General features: G+C 47.0%; 2 protein-coding genes across 3 annotated transcripts; both read left to right on the forward strand.

Annotated features, from left to right (window-relative positions):
- The first annotated feature begins 823 nt into the window (after positions 1-823).
- On the forward strand, positions 824-14,096 carry Mpc1 (mitochondrial pyruvate carrier 1). The gene is made up of 5 exons (XM_038339181.1): positions 824-987; positions 9,798-9,801; positions 12,722-12,818; positions 13,297-13,429; positions 13,597-14,096. Exons 1-5 carry the CDS (start codon positions 917-919, stop codon positions 13,619-13,621), a joined length of 330 nt encoding a protein of 109 aa, XP_038195109.1. The 5' UTR covers positions 824-916; the 3' UTR covers positions 13,622-14,096.
- A 2,531-nt stretch (positions 14,097-16,627) lies between these two features.
- Positions 16,628-17,137, forward strand: LOC119820662 (40S ribosomal protein S10-like). 2 transcript variants are annotated; one of them, XM_038339180.1, is made up of 2 exons: positions 16,628-17,042; positions 17,093-17,097. In XM_038339180.1, the coding sequence occupies exons 1-2, from the start codon at positions 16,643-16,645 to the stop codon at positions 17,095-17,097; spliced, it is 405 nt and encodes a 134-aa protein (XP_038195108.1). In that variant the 5' UTR covers positions 16,628-16,642. The 2 variants fall into 2 exon arrangements, with proteins under 2 accessions (XP_038195108.1, XP_038195107.1); XM_038339179.1 differs by having other exon boundaries at positions 16,628-17,137.
- Positions 17,138-19,167: the final 2,030 nt, after the last annotated feature.

Here is a 19,167-nt window from a genome sequence, read left to right on the forward strand (position 1 = left end):
GGTCGTCTTCAGAATGCTTTTGGTAAACAAACACTGACACATGTATGAACCTGGGTGACAGGCTGGCTGGAAAGGGAGGTCTACTCGGTGTGGCTGGGAGCGGTCCTACCACCTGAGGTAATGAGATTGTCGGGCGAGATTTGAAGGCAGTTGTGTTCTTTGTGCGACCCGGTTTAAACCACAGAAGATTCGAGCGCCTTTCCTGTCGTTAGGAAGGGTGGGAGAGTCGGGAGCAAACGTCCCTAGGCCTTTCCTTTTGCTTCAGCCTAATTGGCTCTGCACTCCGGCGCTCGCCACGACTAGGGCGTGGCCCTGAGCCCCAAGCCTGGCTTAGGTGGGTGTCCCAGCCAACGCTCCTCCAGTGTGTACACGGAGGGGACTTACGTAACCTTCCCTTTTGCACACGTGGGCAGCCACCCAGCTGGAGACCGAGGCTCCGTGCTATTTTTAACTGCCTTCCTCCTCTGCTCTCGGTGACTCCAGCCCGAGCCGGTCGCCGCCGCCTTGCAGGATCTCGGCTGTCGCCGGCTGGGCAGAGGGACAGGAGCAGGAGGACAGGGACCCGACCTACCCGCCATGCCCCCAAAGCCCACGCAGAGCGGCTCAGGCAGGCGGGCAGAGAGATGTCATTCACGGTCCCTAGCAACCGGCAGCCGGCCCCCGCCGCCGGGCCCTTTTACGACCGCAGCCTCAGGCGCGCGCCGCCCTTGGGGGCAGGCAGGAGGTGTGTGGGCCGCGCCAGCCAATCCGGGACGCGCGCTCCAGCGTAGCGCGTCCTGATTGGCGGAGCGCCGGGCGGCCGTAAGGCGTCCCCGGGTGTCGTGAGGCGGGCGCAGGGTGAGAACGCCGAGGGCCGCGCCGGGTCGACGCCAGTGTCATCCGTGTGGATAGCGGCTTCACCGCCGACCGCAGGGCCATGGCTGGGACGCTGGTGCGCAAAGCGGCCGACTATGTGCGGAGCAAGGACTTCCGGGACTATCTCATGAGGTGAGCCTCGGGGTAGGGTAGGCCGTGGGGGAGCTGCCCGCCACGGGACAACCCTGCGGCGCGCTGCCGAGGTGGGCGAGCCGCGCGCGGGCGGACCGTGCGCCCACCCGTGACCAGGGGGACGACTGCAGGTGACCGAGGGGGCGCCGCTCCCACCCGTGACCAGGGGACAGGTGACTGAGGGGATGCTGCTCCCACCCGTGACCGAGGGAAAGGAAGGGACTCTGCTCCCAGCCATGACCAAGGGGACGCCGCTCCCACCCGTGACCAAGGGAAAGGGACACTGCTCTTTCCCTTGACCAAGGGACGACTGCAGGTGACCGGGGGGACGCTGCTCCCACCCGTGACCAGGGGGACGACTGCAGGTGACCGAGAGGACGCCGCTCCCACCCGTGACCAGGGGGACGACTGCAGGTGACCGGGGGACGCCGCTCCCACCCGTGACCAGGGGGACGACTGCAGGTGACCGAGAGGACGCCGCTCCGGGGCAGGGCGACCTAGGGTCTGGCAGGTGCCGGACAGCAGACTGACGTAGGGTGACTGCAGGGACGCCGCTCCCGCTCGTGACCGGGCGGGCGAACGCCGCCCCTGGGCAGGCAGTCGAGGTGCCCTTGCGTGCGTTGACGTGGGGACACTGGGTGCCACCACCCCCTTCCTCGTGTCCCCATCGTCACGGGCCTGGGACTTGGCGGGAGTGGTGCTGGAATGTTCCCGGACGCACCGAGCTGGGTGATGGGAGCTAGAATTCGCCGTATCCAGGTCGTTTTTCCTTCCGACCAGTGTGTGTGAACTGCAGCCAAGCAGCCTGAGAGCCGCGGGCTTTTCCTGGTGTGTCAGGTGGGGGTCGGGGGGATTGACATTGAGCGATTGAAGAGGGCACTTTCTACAATTCATTTTCACGTAAAATCTTCCGCTGCCTGCTTCTATTTATAACTATTTCATAAGATTTAGAAACAGTTTAAAATATTTCCAAGCATAATTTTATTTTCTCGTGATTTTTAAACCTCCATAAGTGGAAGGCTGCTTTTTAACTTTTAGCTCTTTCTTCCCTAGGAAAATACTTTTCTTTCTAGAACTTAACCCTGGTGATATATAGTCTCAGTTATTTCTTCTAGACGCCACCCTCTCAACGACTTTGCTTGACTTTAGGAAGGGAGAATACATTATAAATAGAGAATTCTGACTCTGTGCTGTGTGGAGATGCGGCTCTAGTCCTTTGTGTTCTGTGAATGACTTCATTGCGGCCATCGCCAACTGTAGCTCCGGCGAGTTTGCAGCCTGCCGACGGTTCACATTGTTGGACTGAAACCCTTCTAGAATTCGAAAAACTTTTTTTCTTCTTTCTTTCTTTCTTTCTTTCTTTCTTTCTTTCTTTCTTTCTTTCTTTCTTTCTTTCTTTCTTTCTTTCTTTCTTTCTTTCCTTCCTTCCTTCCTTCCTTCCTTCCTTTCTTTTTCTTTTTCTTTTTCTTTTTTTTTTTTTTGAGACAGGTCTCATTTAATGCAGGCTGGCCTCCCAGCTCACTATATAGCTCGGGATGATCTTGAATTTGTGATCTTTTCGCCTCCCTCTCCTGCGTGCTGGGGTGACAGGCATGTGTCAGCACACCTAGTTGACGTGGTGCTGGGCTCCTTGTACCCTGCTAGGCCAGCCTGTCCTGGCACCTCCTCACTTTGTGAAGTTGAGTGCATGTGCATTAGTGGCTGCAATGCAGGACAAACATGATTTTATTTATGAGACAAATTTCTATGGTAGCCCTTGCCAGCCTGGAACTCACAGAGATCCTCCTGCCCCCGCCTCCTGGGTCCTGGGATGAAAGGTGTGGGCCCCACCACCCAGCCTGTGTGTGCCCACCACCCGGCCTATAAGAACAGCTATACTCCAAACTGCTGAGTCACCTCCCCACCCCTTTTTATTTTTATTTTTAGTTCTGTTTTTTGTTTGTTTTTGAGACAGGGTTTCTACATATCTCTGACTGTCCCGGAATTCACTATGTAGACTGGGCCGAGATTTATTTGCTTCTTCCTCCTGAGTGCTGGGATTAAAGGTGTGTGCCACCACCATACCTGGCTTCAAAGTCTTCTTCTTAAGCAACTATTTCCTTATGTACCTTACTGACAATAAAACAGCCCTTTTTTCTCTTTCAGTCTTCTTAGAATTTTTTGGTTAAATTAGAATGAGTGAGGTAAGACTTGTAGTTTAAGGACTATGTGTACAGATTTGTTTTAGAGGTTTATTTTTAAGTTTATATATTAGAGCAGAGGTGACTGTATGCATGTGTATACGCGTGCAAACACACACACACACACACACACACACACACACAGAGCCACTCACAGGCTCACAACTCTGAGGTTAATAAGCTCTTGGCAGTGAATATTCTCAAGTTAATAAGATGTGCTATTCTAAGTTGTCTTTAACTTCTGAGTTCCATAGAAAGCTTTATATTATCAGCTGGGCGGTGGTGGCACACGCCTTTAATCCCAGCACTTAGGAGGCAGAGGCAGGTAGATCTCTGAGTTCGAGGCCAGCCTGGTCTACAAGAGCTGGTTCCAGGACAGGCACCAAAGCTACAGAGAAACCATGTCTCGGGGAAAGGGGGGAGGCAACTTGAGGTCCTCTGAACACCCAGCTTGTGAAGCCAAAACAGAAGGAAGAATGGGGCATAGAAATGGCTGTGGAAGAGATCAGGGTTTGGGTTCTTTAAGGGGAGGAGGGGACTAGGGGCTGAGGCAAACTTTTGTTGTGTGCCCATGGCTAGCCTAGAACTCTGTAGCCCTGGCAGATCGTGAACTCACAGAGACCTGCCTGCCTCTGCCTCCCAAGTGCTGGAAGTAAAGGTGTGTGCCACCATACCCAGCCTGATGCCTTCTGCCCATGCCACCCTTCTCTCTGCAATACTGTTTGTCACCTTCGGCCTTTGGACTCTCAGCACTTTCTTGTTCTATTATTGACCTTCAGAATTAATGACAATGAAAATGTTGGCCTAGCCATAGTGAGTCTCTAGATAGCTGGAAAGTCCAGTTTATCCAGTTTACAGAGTTCTTTGCCATTAACACAGGTTCTAATTGTTAAATTACAACTAAAATATTTTAAAAATTGAAATATAGATGAGCATGTTTAGCAAAATACAGAATTATAATCCAAACAACCTTAAAATCTCATCTCGTGGTCAGGATATAAAATAAATGAATATAAATAATATAAAATAAAATAAATGAATAAATAATATAAAATAAATAAACTTTATTTAAAAAAATTATCCCATTTAAATAGTGTTATAAATAAGACTTTTTAGGCTGCTGGTTGGATCCTCTTCATATGATAAAAGTATTTAAGTTATAAATGAGTTTACAGTTAACTTTGTTCCCTAAAATAGCCATATATACTGGGAAGAATGGAACAGAACGTAAAGATGATATAATTGTCTATATAGACAATCCCAAAAAACCAAGAATCTTATGGCACTGACAAGTGATAATAGCAAGGTAATATAATAACTAGGGTACAATGTTAATATCTAAAGGTCTGTTGCTTTCCTATATACTTTCAACTAATAAATGCAACTTGAAATTAAAATGTACTGTCATTTACATCATCACACTCAAATGCTGAAGCCTCATTGGTGTTGGGTGCTGGGATTGGATCCAGGGCCTGTGCGTGTTAAACAGTCTACCACTAAGCCATATTCCTAGCCCTAAATTAAATAGATGCAGATAAAAAAAATCTAGCAAAATTATACATGAGAGCGGTCTAAGAAAACAGCTGTGAAAGATGACCGGAGAGCCAAGTAACGGAGCGGAGCTACTCCAGTCCACAGAGGGGAGGCTAGGTGTCCAAGATTCCGTGCTTCCCAGCTCTATTGACAGAATCAGTGCACTGCCAGTCACAGTACCAGCAAGCGGGTTCTGGACTTCCCATAGAGTTTGGTGCCCAGCAACACCAAGAGATGATAACAGTAAATTAGCAGATAAATAGCTAATATGAAGAGGCAGAAGCCCCGGTGTAACCAATACGTACTGAGGAAGAACAGTGGGGAGGCTGACACTGCCCAGTTTTACAGTTTGGTATGAAACTGCAGTCATCAAACCTGTGCTACTAACACAGGGCTAAACAAACAGATCAGTGGCACAGCCTAGACAGACCATAAGTAAATACACATAGTACAGCCAACTGAACTTTGGCCAAGGAGCAAAGGCAAAATTATGTAGCAAAGACAGTCTTCAACAAATGATGCCAACAACTGGCCATCTACATTTTAAAAAAATTAGACACATCCTATGTCTTTAACAAAATGTTTTCTCAATTTACATTTATAGATCTAAACATAGAGTGCAAACTATAGACTATGGGAGAAAAATTAAATTATCTGGGGTTGGCAATGACTTTTTAGATACAATACCAAAGGCATGATCCATCAAAGAAAGAATGGGTGAACTAACCATTAAGACTAAAATTTTCAGCTGAGCATGGTGGTTCATGCCTGTGAATGCCGTACGCAGGATGTGGAGGCATGAGGATTGTGAATTCCAAACCAGCCTGGGCTACACAAGGAGACCCTATCTCAGAAAACAATGTTAAAATGTCTGCTGTGTGAAACAGAAAATAGACCTAAAGGCATTTGAACACTGTTACCTGAAATATACCAAGTTCCTAAGATAACTAAACTGCAGCTGGCTGAGCGTCATAACAGAGCCAATGAAGACACCTACAGCAAGTCAGCCTGTGGAAGTTGTTCCCAGAAACTTGTCACCCAAACATGCATCTCTGACAGTTCCGGAGCTGCTTTGGAGCTATGGGAACTCTTCACTGTTGGTGGGAATACAAATGGACCCACTCTGGAGTACAGTTTAACCTTTCTTATAAAACTTGGCCTGCTTCTGCTATATATCAGAAATCATGCCCTGATAGAAACAGAGAACTTGAAAATTTATTTTCACACAAGGTCCTACATATGGCTATTTATAACAGCTCTATGTATAATTGTCCAAACTTGGCATCAAACAAGTTGTCTTTCAGTGAATGAGTGGTTAATGGAATATCCAGACAGTAGAATATTATTCAGGGCCAAAAGGAAATCAGTTACGAAATCATAAAAAGTTATAAAGGAAACTTAAGTTCACATCACTAAATGAAATAAGTCAACTTGAAAATAACATATAGTTCAAGATGCTGTAATCAGGATTCAGGCTTTTGTCAAAAGCTCTGAGCCTGCAAAAAGATCTCTGGTGGGAACCAAAAGCAGAATTAGAGCATTTGCCTGGAGTGAGTATTCGGTTTTGTGCTGGCTTCTGAGAGGAGGGAACCTTTATTGAGAAAATGTCTCCATAAAATTGGACTGTGGGCGGTCCTGTACAACAGCTTCCTAATTAGTGATAATGCGGGAGGCCCAGCTCATTGGTGGTCCTGGATTCTAATGGGGAAGCAGGCTGAGCAAACCAGGATATAAGCTAATGCACAGCCTGGTTCTTCCCTTGTCTAAAGATTCACGCGGCCCTTGAGTTCCTGTCCTGATGACCTCAGATGCTGGGCCATTACCTGGAAGTGTACTCCAAATAAATCCTTTCCTTCCCAAGTTGCTTTTTGGTCATGGTGTTTTATCACTTAATACAGAAATAGAACTGCTAACTAAGACAGATTTGCTGTCTAGAACGTGTTTAAAAGAGCTGACATGAAGCCGAGTGTGGAGGTATATTCCCTTAAACCCAGCACTTGGGAGACAGAGGCAGGTGGGTCTCTTCAAGTTCAGAGCTAGCCTGGTCTACATAGCAACTGTGAATTTTAACTAGACAGGAATACACAATGAGACTCTGTCTCACAAAGGGGGATGAGACTGGGTATGGTGGCACACCTGTAAGCCCAGCATCGGATTCCTGGTGTTTGCTGGTCTGTATGCCTAATCTACTTTGCAAACTCCAGAACAATACAAACAAAAACTAAAATGGGTAGCTCCTGAAAAGAGTAACAGCTGAGGTTGTCTTCTGGCCTGTATGTATGTGCACATCAATATGGACACACAGAAAAGCATCTTTGCCTTCATTCTGCATCTGTCTTCTCTGCTACCTTAAACTTGAGGTCATATTCCTACCCAGCTCTGCAAGTAAACATGTTAATTATTTAAGGAGCGTTAGTCTAAAACTGGTAATGCAAAGCTGCTCCATCCTCAAGTGGCCTAGTCTTCTTCCCTCTGAGGTCCGAGGACACCACCATCAGGGTAGCTAAGGTATTTTCAAGATCTAGGAACAATGAGACTTGGAGGCAGATCGCCCAATGATGGGACTGAGACTCCCCTCAAGTGGGTAAAATTATTTCACGGCAGTTGAGCACCCCCATCCACCCACCCACCCACAATCACACACACAGTAATTTTCCACAGCAAGACTACACAGAACCAGACCTGAGAAATGACCAACCAGAACACAACTGACCACCACTGCTTACTATGCATACTTCTTGTCTCTGCTTTTATTCCTTCCCCACTGTAATCTTCGAGCTATTGCCAGTACCTTAAAGGTAGCTCTTAGAATATTAAACCCCTGTTCCCATTGTGTGACCATATTGAACAAACTACTTCACGGCTATGTCTTTGATTGGACTCTTGGAGCTCTGCCTTAGTTAGGATTTCTATTGCTGTGAAGAGAAGAGACACCGTGACCATGGCAGCTCTTATAAAGGAAAATCATTTCATTGAGGTGGCAGCTTACAGTTCGAAAGTTCTGTCCATTATCAACATGGCAGGAAACATGGCGGCATGCAGGCTGTCATGGTGCTGGCTACATTTTAATCAGAAGGCAACAGGAAGTGACCTGAATATTACACTGAGTGAAGCTTGAGCAAAAGAGACCTCAAAGCCCACCCCCACAGTGACATACTTCCTCCAACAAGACTACACCTACTCCACATTGCCATACCTCCTAATAGAACCATGAGTAGCCAAATTTGGTCTCTTGGGACCCTGAGTGAGGCCTAACTTGACACAAACTAGGGTCATCTGGGAAAAGAGAATATTATTTGAAGAGTTCCTTCATCAGACTGGCCTGATCTTCTTATTACTGACTGATAATACAGTAGGCTCAGCCCACTGTGGGCAGTGCTACCCCTGGCACATAGTCCTAGCCTGAGCAAACCATGGAGGGTTAGCCAGTAACCAGTGTTCCAGTGGTTCTGCCTCAGTTCCTGCCTTGAGTTTTTGCTCTGACTTCCCTTCATGATGGTCTCTAGGCCATAAGATAAAATAAACCCTTTCGTCTTCAAGTTGCTTTTGGCTGTGGTCTTTATCACAGCAACAGAAACAAACGGAGACAAATTCTAACTATGTGACATTCTGGAACAAATTCTAACTATGTGACATTCTGGAAAAGACAAAGAGCAAGAGAAGGATGAAAAGGCAGAGTGCAAGGGTTTTAGGGTGGCAGGACTGCGGTGGCCTTGTCTGGTATGTCTCTATGTGGCATGTGTCATCCAGCCCAATGCGACAGCTGGAGTCCCGTGTCAACCCAAATGTAATGTTTTCATAGTCAACTGGAATACAGCAGGTGACCATATAAAGAGAAAATCAAACATTACATTACTGCCCCACGTTACAGTTGAAAATAGCCACACTTGCCACTATACCATCGATGTCAAGCTGTAACTTGTATGTTGCTTGTAAATTTACCTTTGTTTGGAGCATGTACTGTTACATAATGGGGAACACAGTTTTCTCTAGTGTGGCTCTGCACAAGTGTGCTTTTCATATATTTTAAACACATAAAATGCATGTGCCCAAGGCACGAAACACTGCTTTTTACATTGTTTTATTACATATGGGTCTGTATGGGTGTGTACTAAATGTGTGGGTGCTTGTGCAGGCCAGAAGAGGGTGTTAGATCCCCTGGAACTAGAATTAGCAGTTATGAGCTGCCCAACCCAAGAGAGCTCAAGTTCTCTAGAAGAATAGCTGATCTATCTCTCTAGCCCTCACTTTGCAGACTTTTGTGTTTTTGAAAGATTTTTTATGTGTATGTTTGTGAACCTGCATATCTGCACCACCTGCATGCAGTTGCCCACGGAGGCAGAGAGAAGGCATAGCAGCCTGTGGAACTGGACGTATAGATAGTTGTAAGCCGCCATGTGTGCTGGGAGTAGAGCCTAGGTCCTCTGCAAGACAGAGCTCTGATAGATGCTCCTAACTAAACCATCTCTGTTCCAGCCCCACAGAGCTTTTATTTTAAAAGTCTTTTTTGTTTCATGGGTTTTTTTTGTGTGTGTGTGTGAGGGGTGGTTTCGAGACAGGGTTTCTCTATAGTTTTGGAGCCTGTCCTGGAACTAGCTTTTGTAGATCAGACTGGCCTCAAACTCACAGAGATTCACCTGCCTCTGCCTCCCGAGTGCTGGGGTTAACAGCTGCGTCACCACTGCCCAGCATTCACATTGTATTTCTAGGCAGCTCAACGCTAAAGATGAAGCTTACTTTCATAGGGCGAAGATTTTATTTTACTTGTTATTACATATGATTCCTTAAAAAGTTGTTTTTCACTTTATGTGAGGATGTTCGTATGTCATAGCTCACTTGTGAAGGTCAGAGAACAACTCACTCCATCCTTACAATGTAGGTCCCGAGAATCAAGCTCAGTTGTTAGACTTGGTGACAGGCACCTCTCCTGGGCCATCTGGCCAGCCCTCACTTACACTGTGTTGCTAGCATGTGACTAAAACTTAAATGCATGTGAGTTGGAAATGGGCTAGAACTGTTTGAAGTATCTGATTCTTTTTCTCTTTGTTTTGTTCCCTCCATGTCTTCTGTCTGAACCTTGGTGACTCCACAAAATAGTACGGTAAGAAAATTGTATCCATTCTGGGCACTTGTGGACTTTCTGCTTTAATAGAGTTACAGACACCAGGCATGTGGGGTGGCCTGACTCCCACGCTCGATGGTAAGCTGTAGTGAAGCATTCTGCTGGGCCCGGCCTCTGTAGAGCACAGCCTGCAATGCTTCAGTACCTAGAGTCCCTTTAGAACTGGCAGCTGGTGAGAGGGGTGGGGAGGCAGACTGAGGTGGTCTCCATGGCTTGCTTTCCATGTGACAGATCCCACACCACAAGCTTGTTCCTTGTTTGAACATTTTATAGCTACAATAAAAATAGCAAAGTAACATTTTTGCATATAATTGATAAATGTTAATCACAAGATTCCTTGTTTTTCTATAAATTAACTGCAATTTCTGGCAACCTAGACCAGACACACATTTCAGAGCAGGGAAGAGAGAATTACAGTTTCATACCAGATAAAGAATATGCATTGAAAGCTTTCTTTGTTGAAATGATTTCTGCTGTATGTGTGTTTGTCTGTCTGTTGGTAACAGAGACTCGCCTTATAGACCAGGCTAACTTACCATTCATTCATTCATTCATTCATCCTTTGTCCCTGAGACAGGGTCTCTCCAAGTAGCCTTGGCTGGTCTGGAGCTTGATATGTTAAACCAGGCTAACCTCAAACTGGCAGAGACTCCCCTGCCTCTATCTCCCAAAGCTGGAACTAAATGTGTGTACTGCCATACCTGGCTAGGTTGAATTGAACTCAGCATCTTCCTGCCATAGATGCCAGAGTGTTGAGACTTAGGCATGAACCATCTCATCCAGCACCCTGTGTGTTAAGGAATATATTAAATGTAGCTCAGTGCTATAGTTCAGAATTCCATGTCATGTGATCTAAGCGTGTTCTTCTTAGAGCTGTCATCATTTAACTAGGAATCCTTCAGGCGCCTGGGCAGCTGTGGATCTGTCCCACTGTCTGTCCCCCTCGGGCAGAAGGCAGGTTATATCTGGTAGAAAGGGCTGTAAGTCCCTCATAGAGTAACGAACGCTTCAGGCTTTGTTAAGGACGTAACAATCTGTGCGTCATGATGTCTTGATATCAAATCAAGACAACCATCCAGTGCAAAGCAGTGGGAAGAGATTAACGGGAAAGAGATGGAAATAGACCAAGTGGAGAAAGAGAAAAAGAAAAGCAACATTATTGTGGAGCAAGAGAGTTGAGGATTAAGCAACATCTAATAAGGAGACAGGTAGGAGAGAAGTCCAAAGGCTAATAAAGGAGTAAGTACTTACCCTTACGAAGGTCTGGGGATACAGGGAAAATGAAAGTTAGTGTCTCATTGAAATACAGGAATGAAGACATGAGCAGTGAACAGCTTAGGTGGGTATAGGAGTTTGACTGCATGAAGACTAGTTGTTCAACACAGACATCCAGAGATTCACCCAGAGAAACCAACAAGGCCTGACCATAGAGATTATAACTCACATTAAATTGGGCAGTCCTTATCATGCTGGTTGAATAGAAATGTTCTCATAATTATGAAAGCATGAGCCTCAGAACTTAGACTTAAGCTTATTGGGTTAGCATTCCAGCATATTCTCCTAGCACGCCAAATGTAGTCCTAGATTATTTTTCTTGTGTTGCCCTTGTTTTCCTGGAGGATTTTAAGATTGTAATGACCTCTTCTCAAAGCAGTCTAGAAATGTATTTCAGTCTCTGTTCCTCACCATGGCCGTGTCGGCTGGGGTCCAGTGAGTGCCACTCTCACCAGTTAGTGCTTCAGACTTTATGCAAACACTTTTAATTCGGGTGAAAAAAACATTGGGCTTAGTGCATTTTTTTTTGCCTCAGAAATTAAAATAAATTAGACAGGGCTGCTATTGAACACTTTAATTTTGGTTACTTTAGATATAGTTTTAGAATGAAAAATTATCAAATTACTTTTTTAAAAATTCAAAATTATTTTCAAACAGTTGTCATTTCCTAAGGTGGGAGACCCTGTCTGTAGATTTTCAAGTTCTTTGATCTTAGTATTATTCATGTACAGGCTGAAGAACATGTTTTTACTAGAGCTGAGGAGATAGCTCAGCAGTTAAGTATAAGTACTGCTCTTGCAAATAATCTGAGCTCTGTTCCCAATACCCACGTTGGATGGTCCACAACCACTTGTAACTAGTTCCCAGGGTATCTGGTGCCCTCTTCTGAACTCCAGGGTCACCTATACTTAGACCCGTAGATACCCCCACACACACACAAACATACAAACACTAACACATATACACATAATTTTAAAAATCTTTTAAGCCAGGCATGGTAGTACATGCTTTTAACCCCAGCAGAAGTAGACAGATCTCTGTGAGTTGTCTGTTGTGCTACATAGTGAGACTGTATCTCAGAAAACCTGTAATCCAGCACTCAGGAGGCAGACTCGGGCAGATCTTTGAGTTCAAGGCCAGCCTGGTCTATAGAGTGAGTTCCAGGACAACCAGGGCCACACAGAGAAACTCTGTCTTAAAAAACAAAAACAAAAAAGTCAATCTTTTAAAAAAGTATTCTTTCCTTCGTACTATGAACCTTTCTTTAGAAAAAGTGTCCAGTTTATGCTCTGTGTTTTATTAATAGATAATGAAAACTTGAGGGGAAACATTTTGATAAACAGTGGTTGTAACAAGGGTTAAGTTCTGTAAGGATAGACTCTGTCAGAAGTATCATCTCCCTTTTCTAGCTGGGTATTCAGAGATCACTGACTTGTAGTGTGGAAATTGGGGAGGAGCTTGAATAAGCAGCCGGGCCCTTCTTAGTTGTGGGCTCACCTTGAAGAACTGACCAGGGAAACAGTGAACAGTCACACGGTCGTGGACTGTGACTGGTCAGAGGTGGTGGGAAGGCGGGGTTCACGGCTTCACTCTGACTGTTCCTTTCCCCTCTCCTTTATTGCAGCACTTCTGGGGCCCAGTTGCCAATTGGGGTCTCCCCATTGCTGCTATCAATGACATGAAGAAGTCTCCAGAGATCATCAGTGGGCGGATGACCTTCGGTAAGAACATGCAGAGGTGAGGGAGGCTGCACGTCTCACCACGTGTTGTGGTCGCTATGAGGAAGTCACATGAAGAGTGTGACTTTTTGTCAATCCTCGTAGCCAACAGATTTTATTATAAACTTGATCTGGCAATGTGTCACATGTTTGTGTGATGCCGATATTTGAACATACAGATAAAGGGGAAAGTATAAGTAGCAATTCTTTCAAAGGATTGCTATAAAAAAGGTCTGACACACAGCGAAAGTGGCAAGAACTGAGTTCCACTTGTTCCTGCTAATACATGTTCCTAAATGTGTCAGTTATAAACAGCATGCGTGCCTGCGATAAGGTGCACTCTCCAGAGTCCCAGCCTTCGAGGCTCACAAGCGGCAGCCATCGCCATCTGTAAGGAGTGCATGGACGAGCTTCTTTTCTTCACTCTGGCGCCGTCAGCCTCTCCGAGATAGTCACGCTCTTTTGTTTTGTTTTATTACAGCCCTCTGTTGCTATTCTTTGACATTCATGAGATTTGCCTACAAGGTGCAGCCTCGAAACTGGCTTCTGTTTGCGTGCCATGTAACAAACGAAGTGGCCCAGCTCATTCAGGGAGGACGGCTCATCAAATACGAGTAAGCACATTTTAATATATTGCTTTGAGGAATTAGTGAGAAACTTGATTAACAAAACATAAAAGCTAATGTGAAATTGGATGTGCCATTGTTAGAAAACCGTCTTACAGAAATGTGTCTTCTGAGGCTGGCAGGGTTTGTGTCTATTGAATTCTCTCTGTTTCCAGGATGAGTAAGAAGACAGCTGCGTAGCAGTGTAAGGATCAGCTCTGGAAGGGACAGAGCCCCAGCACTGCTGCCACGGCACAGATTGCGTCGGCATCCATGGTCTTGCTGAGGGGAAAACACGGAATGCTATCTTTAATTACCATGCCAACATTATAGAAAAGCCGAGAGTCCCTCAACCAACTCTCGGCCTGCCTTATCAATGCTAAAATTTGTCTTCATCAGGAGTAGTTCAAAATATGCAACTAATTTAATAATTTTGAATGATGGTTTTATCTGTAGTAATGTGTATATTATCTATTGGGATTTGTGTAATAAAAACCTAAGGAACAAAGTTTTATAACTATAAGCACTTACATTCTTGACTTTTCTTTAATGATTATAGTGTATCCCTCAGTCGGCCACACGTCTACACATACTTTCCAGTGGTAACAAGTGTTTTCCATAGTGTGCAGGTTCAGATCTGTAACTTAATGGCAATAAATGATTTAAATATTTGCTATTCGAGTGTGACTGTGTATGTTGAGTGGTTAGGAAACTGCAGAGCTAAACATCTGAAGGGATGGGCGCAGAAGAGAGATTGGACTCGCTGAGAGCTGTCGGTGTGACTTCACGAAATGGAGAGCCGAAGGGGTGTTCCTTCCACTGTGCTCACGTCTGAGCCGCTGTTCTCGCTCTTAGGGCCTCACAGTCTTCTGAAGCAAGTAGACTTCTTTGGCAAGGGTAGGGTGGGTGATGGTGGTTTAGTTGTTGCAAATCACTGCTAACCTGGCAGGGCCCGGGGCTGCACGCTAGGCTCTCCCCTGTCAAGCTGCATCTGCCGCCACAGCCCAGGCAGCCCCCTGGGAGTGGACCAGTGCATGGCTGTCATGAACCCTTTCTGACACAGACACCCAAAGCCCCAGCCCTGGGAGCCAGGGGTTGTTTCATTAAGTTTGTGGGTTTCTTCTGTTTTGTTTATTATGTAAAGTACAGTTATAGAATTGGCAGCCATAACCTTCCTAGGCCTCTCTGGTCCTCAGAAGTCACGCCTGCAGGTTTGGTGGATTCGAATCTTGTTCCTTCAACATTTGGGGAAAGTTCTGACTGAATAGTCCTAGCACTGAGCAAAAAGCCCAAGATTTTTCATGTCTGGATCAGGAAGTCTGAGCAGCTCCCAAGGGTAACCATGAAGAGAAAGGACTCCAGCCGAAGATAAAGAACTACAGAGACCCAGCGCAGACCAGCAGATGAGACCCAGAGGGGTCCCTAAGTTTAGCAAGTCAGTAGTTCTGTGACGGTTTCTCAGGAAACATTTCATCATGAAACTCAGAGGAGGAAATAAAGATTCCTCGGCTGGTACTTGATGTCGAGCCCGAGACCGAGTTTGATGGCTGCCGCCCACACGGGAGCAAGAACTGATTCCTACAGATTGTTCTTGGCTTCCACACTCAGGCTGCAGTGTGAGAGTGCACAACAACAACCAAGATTTGGAGATGGTGACTACCAGCCCTAGGGGGCTCCTGCCAGTCAGCACTGTGGCCTGTGTCCTAAAACAGGCAAACAAAGTGAGCGCAGTTGAGAGGCCAGGCGGTAAGGGAATGCTGCAGGAGAGGACTGCAAACTGAGCCGCGCTGACTTCAAATATGACTAAAAGCCCAACTAAACATTTGGCTTTTTGAGATGGTTTCTCTGTGTAACCCTGGCTGTCCTGGAACTCACTCTAGACCAGGCTGGACTCTATTTGTTTTTGCCTTATAAACAAACTTTTAAAATCATAAATTACTTTGTCCCATGACTCCTAAAACTTCCAGACTGTTTGTATAAGGAGTGGCAGGAAGCTCAGGTGATATTTATGACCAACACTTTAAGCTGTCTTTGGAGAAAGGGGCGTCAACTCAAGTCTGGCTACTTCCTGCCTGCATGGGACTATGTGGGGAAGGGGAAAGCTGGGTGTTGGTGGGTTCACATTAAGTGAGAGGTGTGGCTAGAGAGACATCCTGTTTGCTGTCATCCCAGAGATGCCAGGCATCTGTTTCTTGAGGGAGGTAAGAAGGCAGGTATAGAGGAGAAAAAATATTGTTATCGCCCATCTTGTTTGCATCATCAAAGGTGAGTGTGCCAGGATGAGGCGTGCTTCATTGTGGCATCCTGGAAAACCAGAGGGTGGAAGGTCCTAACTGCTGGAAAGACCAAGTGTCCTGAGCAGGCGCCTGCTTGAGCCTGGAGAGATGGTACCAGCATGGATGTCCCAACAGCTTGGCAACCGAGGGAGTGGTGAGGATTACCGTGTGAGATCCTGTCCATCGAGGTTCAAGAGACCTGAGTTCAATGGAGAGTTTGATTAGCTGTTGTTTGATGAGCCCATTGGCCCTCTCCACCTTTCCTGAGGATTGTGGATGGTAGAGGATGTGGAATTTCCAGGAGATGTTGAGAGCTTCTGACACAAGCTCCATGACCCTGGAATTGAAGGCTGGCCCATTCATTGTGTTCATGGGACACCAAATTGAGGAATGATGTGGTCCGGAGTACCTGAGCACCACATCTGCTGTTTCCCTGGAGACTGGAAACGCTTCTATCTGTCCTGAAAAAGTGTCCACAAGTGTTGAGATAACGGAGTTTTCTATGAGTAGACATATGAGTGAAATCAACCTGCCCATCTTCGCCCGGTTGGTGTCCACGAGTTTAGTGTAGACACTGACTTATGTGGAGAGCCCCATGTGGGTTGGCCTGGGCACACACCTGGCAGGAGGAGTGAACCTGTGAAATATCTCGGAGATGGGTGGGGTCAAAGAGGAGCTCCAAGAAGCAGAACAAAGCTTCGGGGCCTATGTGTAAGGCCTGGTGGATGTCTGAAAGGATCAACAATGCCTGGTCTTGAGGAAGGATGAGACGGTTATTTAAGTAGAACTATCCATCCTTTGCTTTTGCGACCCCCCTTTTCATAAGCTCCTCCCTCTCTTCTGGTTGGTAACAGGGATGATAGGAGGGAGTTAAGAACAAAATATGTTCTGTGGGAGGCACGCCCCTTCCTTTCCAGCCTCCGTCCCGGACCCTGTAGCCGCCGCGATGTTGATGCCCAAGAAGAACCGGATTGCCATCTATGAGCTCCTTTTTAAAGAAGGAGTGATGGTCGCCAAGGATGTCCATATGCCCAAACACCCCGAGCTGGCAGACAAGAACGTGCCCAACCTTCATGTCATGAAGGCCATGCAGTCTCTGAAGTCTCGAGGCTACGTGAAGGAGCAGTTTGCCTGGAGACATTTCTATTGGTACCTTACGAATGAGGGCATCCAGTATCTCCGCGATTATCTCCACCTACCTCCGGAGATCGTACCTGCCACCCTGCGCCGCAGCCGTCCTGAAACTGGCAGGCCTCGGCCCAAAGGGCCAGAGGGTGAGCGCCCGGCAAGATTCACGAGAGGGGAGGTGGACAGAGACACCTACAGAAGGAGTGCTGTGCCCCCTGGTGCTGACAAGAAAGCCGAGGCTGGGGCTGGCTCAGCCACCGAGTTCCAGTTTAGAGGAGGCTTTGGTCGTAGACGTGGTCAGCCACCACAGTGAGCTTGAAGACTGTTGGTTTTGAATAAACTTCAAAGAAAAGTGAAAAAAAATATGTTCTGTGGAATCCGAGGAACTGGAGGCCATCCCCCGGGCCACTGAGTCAGCCTTGGCATTGCCTAAGGCCACTGGGTCCCCGACAGTGAATAATGGCTACTTCTGCAGGGAGCTGGAGGGCCTCCAAAAGGTTGGCTATAAAGGGTCCATTAACTATGGGAGTGCCCTTGGTAGTAAGGAAGCCCCTTTCCTTCCAGAGTGCAGAATGAGTGTGGGCTATCAAAAAGACATATTTAGAGTTAGTATAAATATTAGCCCATTGGCCCTTGGCTATTTGGCGTGCCCTAGTCAAGGCAATTAATTCAGCCTTTTGTGAGGAGGTTCCCATTGGCAGGAGGGCCGCTTCAACTGTGTCAGTGGAAGTGACCACTGCATACGCTGCCTGGTGGTTTCGTGATAAATCTATGAGGAAATTTCCGTCAACAAACAGGGTGAGTTGGGGATCTGTAAGTGGCTGGTCTACAAGACCCAGCCACGGTGAGGTTAAAGCCTCCACAGCCTCTGGGCAAGAGTAGAGGAGGTGGGGGGCAGGACTGGAAACCAAAGTGATTTAGGGGTTTTCTAGATACAGTAAATGAAAAGCCTGGTCTTGTGAAGGCCCAAGGGGGGGGGGGAGAGGGAGAGAGAGAGAGAGAGAGAGAGAGAGAGAGAGAGAGAGAGAGAGAGAGAGAGAGAGGGAGGGAGGGAGGGAGGGAGAGAGGGAGAGGAGGGGAGAGGGAGAGGGGTGTCTCAGAAGGTCTGAGAGGCAGTGGGTGGAATATACTATGATTGGCCCAGACAAGGCAATCTTGAGAGCCCCCGAGTGAGTTCAGCTGCTGCTGCCAGGGCTCTTAGGCGTGGTTGCCATCCACAGACGGTGAGGTCCAGCTGTTTGGATAAAAAGGTGACAGCCTGATTCGAAGGCCCAATCTGTTGGGTTAGAGCCCCTGTGGCCACTCCTGACCTCTCATCTCTAGATGGGGAGGCTCTGTGGGGTCTGGAGGAGCAAGGGCAGGGGCTGTTAGAAGGGCATCCCGCAGAAGAGAGAAGTGGTGGCAGATGATAGTCGTATGGGTGAGAGGCCCCGTGGGGAGTCTTTCTGGCTGCCTGGACAGAGGCTTGGCTGTAATGGCAAAGTTAGGGATCCAATGGTGAAAGAACCCTAGCAGGCCCAAAAATGAGAGGATCTGAGTCCCTGTGATTGGAGGCTGTAAATCCTGCAGGACCTGGACCCTGTCAGAGGTGAGGGTCTTAGACCCAGGGCTAAGTTGAACAGCCAGATATACCACTGCAGGAGAGCACAGCTGAGCCTTAGTTGGTGAGACTCGATATCCCAGGGATCTGAGGAAGTTTAGGAGCACAGAGGTGGCCTGTTGGGACAGAGACAATGTAGGACTTCAGAGAAGCAGGTCATCCACATACTGGAGGAGCATGCTAGAACATGCGTCAAAGCTTGAGAGATCTCGAGCCAGAGCTTGGCCAAAGAAATGGGGGCTATTCTGAAAACCCTGAGGGAGAACAGTCCATGTAAACTGAAGGACCAGGAGTCAGGGTCCTCCCAGGTGAAGGCAAAGAGGAAGTATGAGTCAGGGTGTAAAGGGACAGTGAAGAAGGCATCTTTTAGGTCCAGAACAGTAAAGTAAGAGGGACATTAGACAGGAGATTATATGGGTTGTTAACCAGTGGGTGAATTGGAATAACTGCCTGATTTATGAGGCGGAGGTCTTGAACCAAGCAGTAAGCGCCAGAGGGCTTATGCACAGGAAGAATTGGAGCGTTGCTGGGTGAGTCGATAAAAGTCCTTGAGATAGGAGACCGTGATAAGAGGCTTAAGGCCTCAGCAGTGGGTTTCAGAAATAGGAAACTGGGGTCTGGAAGGGAAGGACTAAGGGTCTTTAAGGCGAACTAGGACTGACTGGTGGTGAGTAGCAGTCATGGGAGTGGAAGTGCCCCATACTTGGGGATCTACTGGATCAGGGAGAATAAGGACAGAACAC

The sequence above is a fragment of the Arvicola amphibius genome, chromosome 8 (assembly GCF_903992535.2).
Source record: "Arvicola amphibius chromosome 8, mArvAmp1.2, whole genome shotgun sequence".
Lineage (NCBI taxonomy): Eukaryota > Metazoa > Chordata > Mammalia > Rodentia > Cricetidae > Arvicola > Arvicola amphibius.

What these genes read in the sequence shown, in the direction of transcription:
- Mpc1 (XM_038339181.1), top strand. Translation starts at nt 917, where the DNA reads ATGGCTGGGACGCTGGTGCGCAAAGCGGCCGACTATGTGCGGAGCAAG. An exon ending in CAGTGGGCGGATGACCTTCG is followed by an intron (nt 12,819 to 13,296) that starts GTAAGAACATGC and finishes GTTTTATTACAG; the next exon opens with CCCTCTGTTGCTATTCTTTG. An exon ending in GGACGGCTCATCAAATACGA is followed by an intron (nt 13,430 to 13,596) that starts GTAAGCACATTT and finishes CTCTGTTTCCAG; the next exon opens with GATGAGTAAGAAGACAGCTG.
- LOC119820662 (XM_038339179.1), top strand. Translation starts at nt 16,643, where the DNA reads ATGTTGATGCCCAAGAAGAACCGGATTGCCATCTATGAGCTCCTTTTT.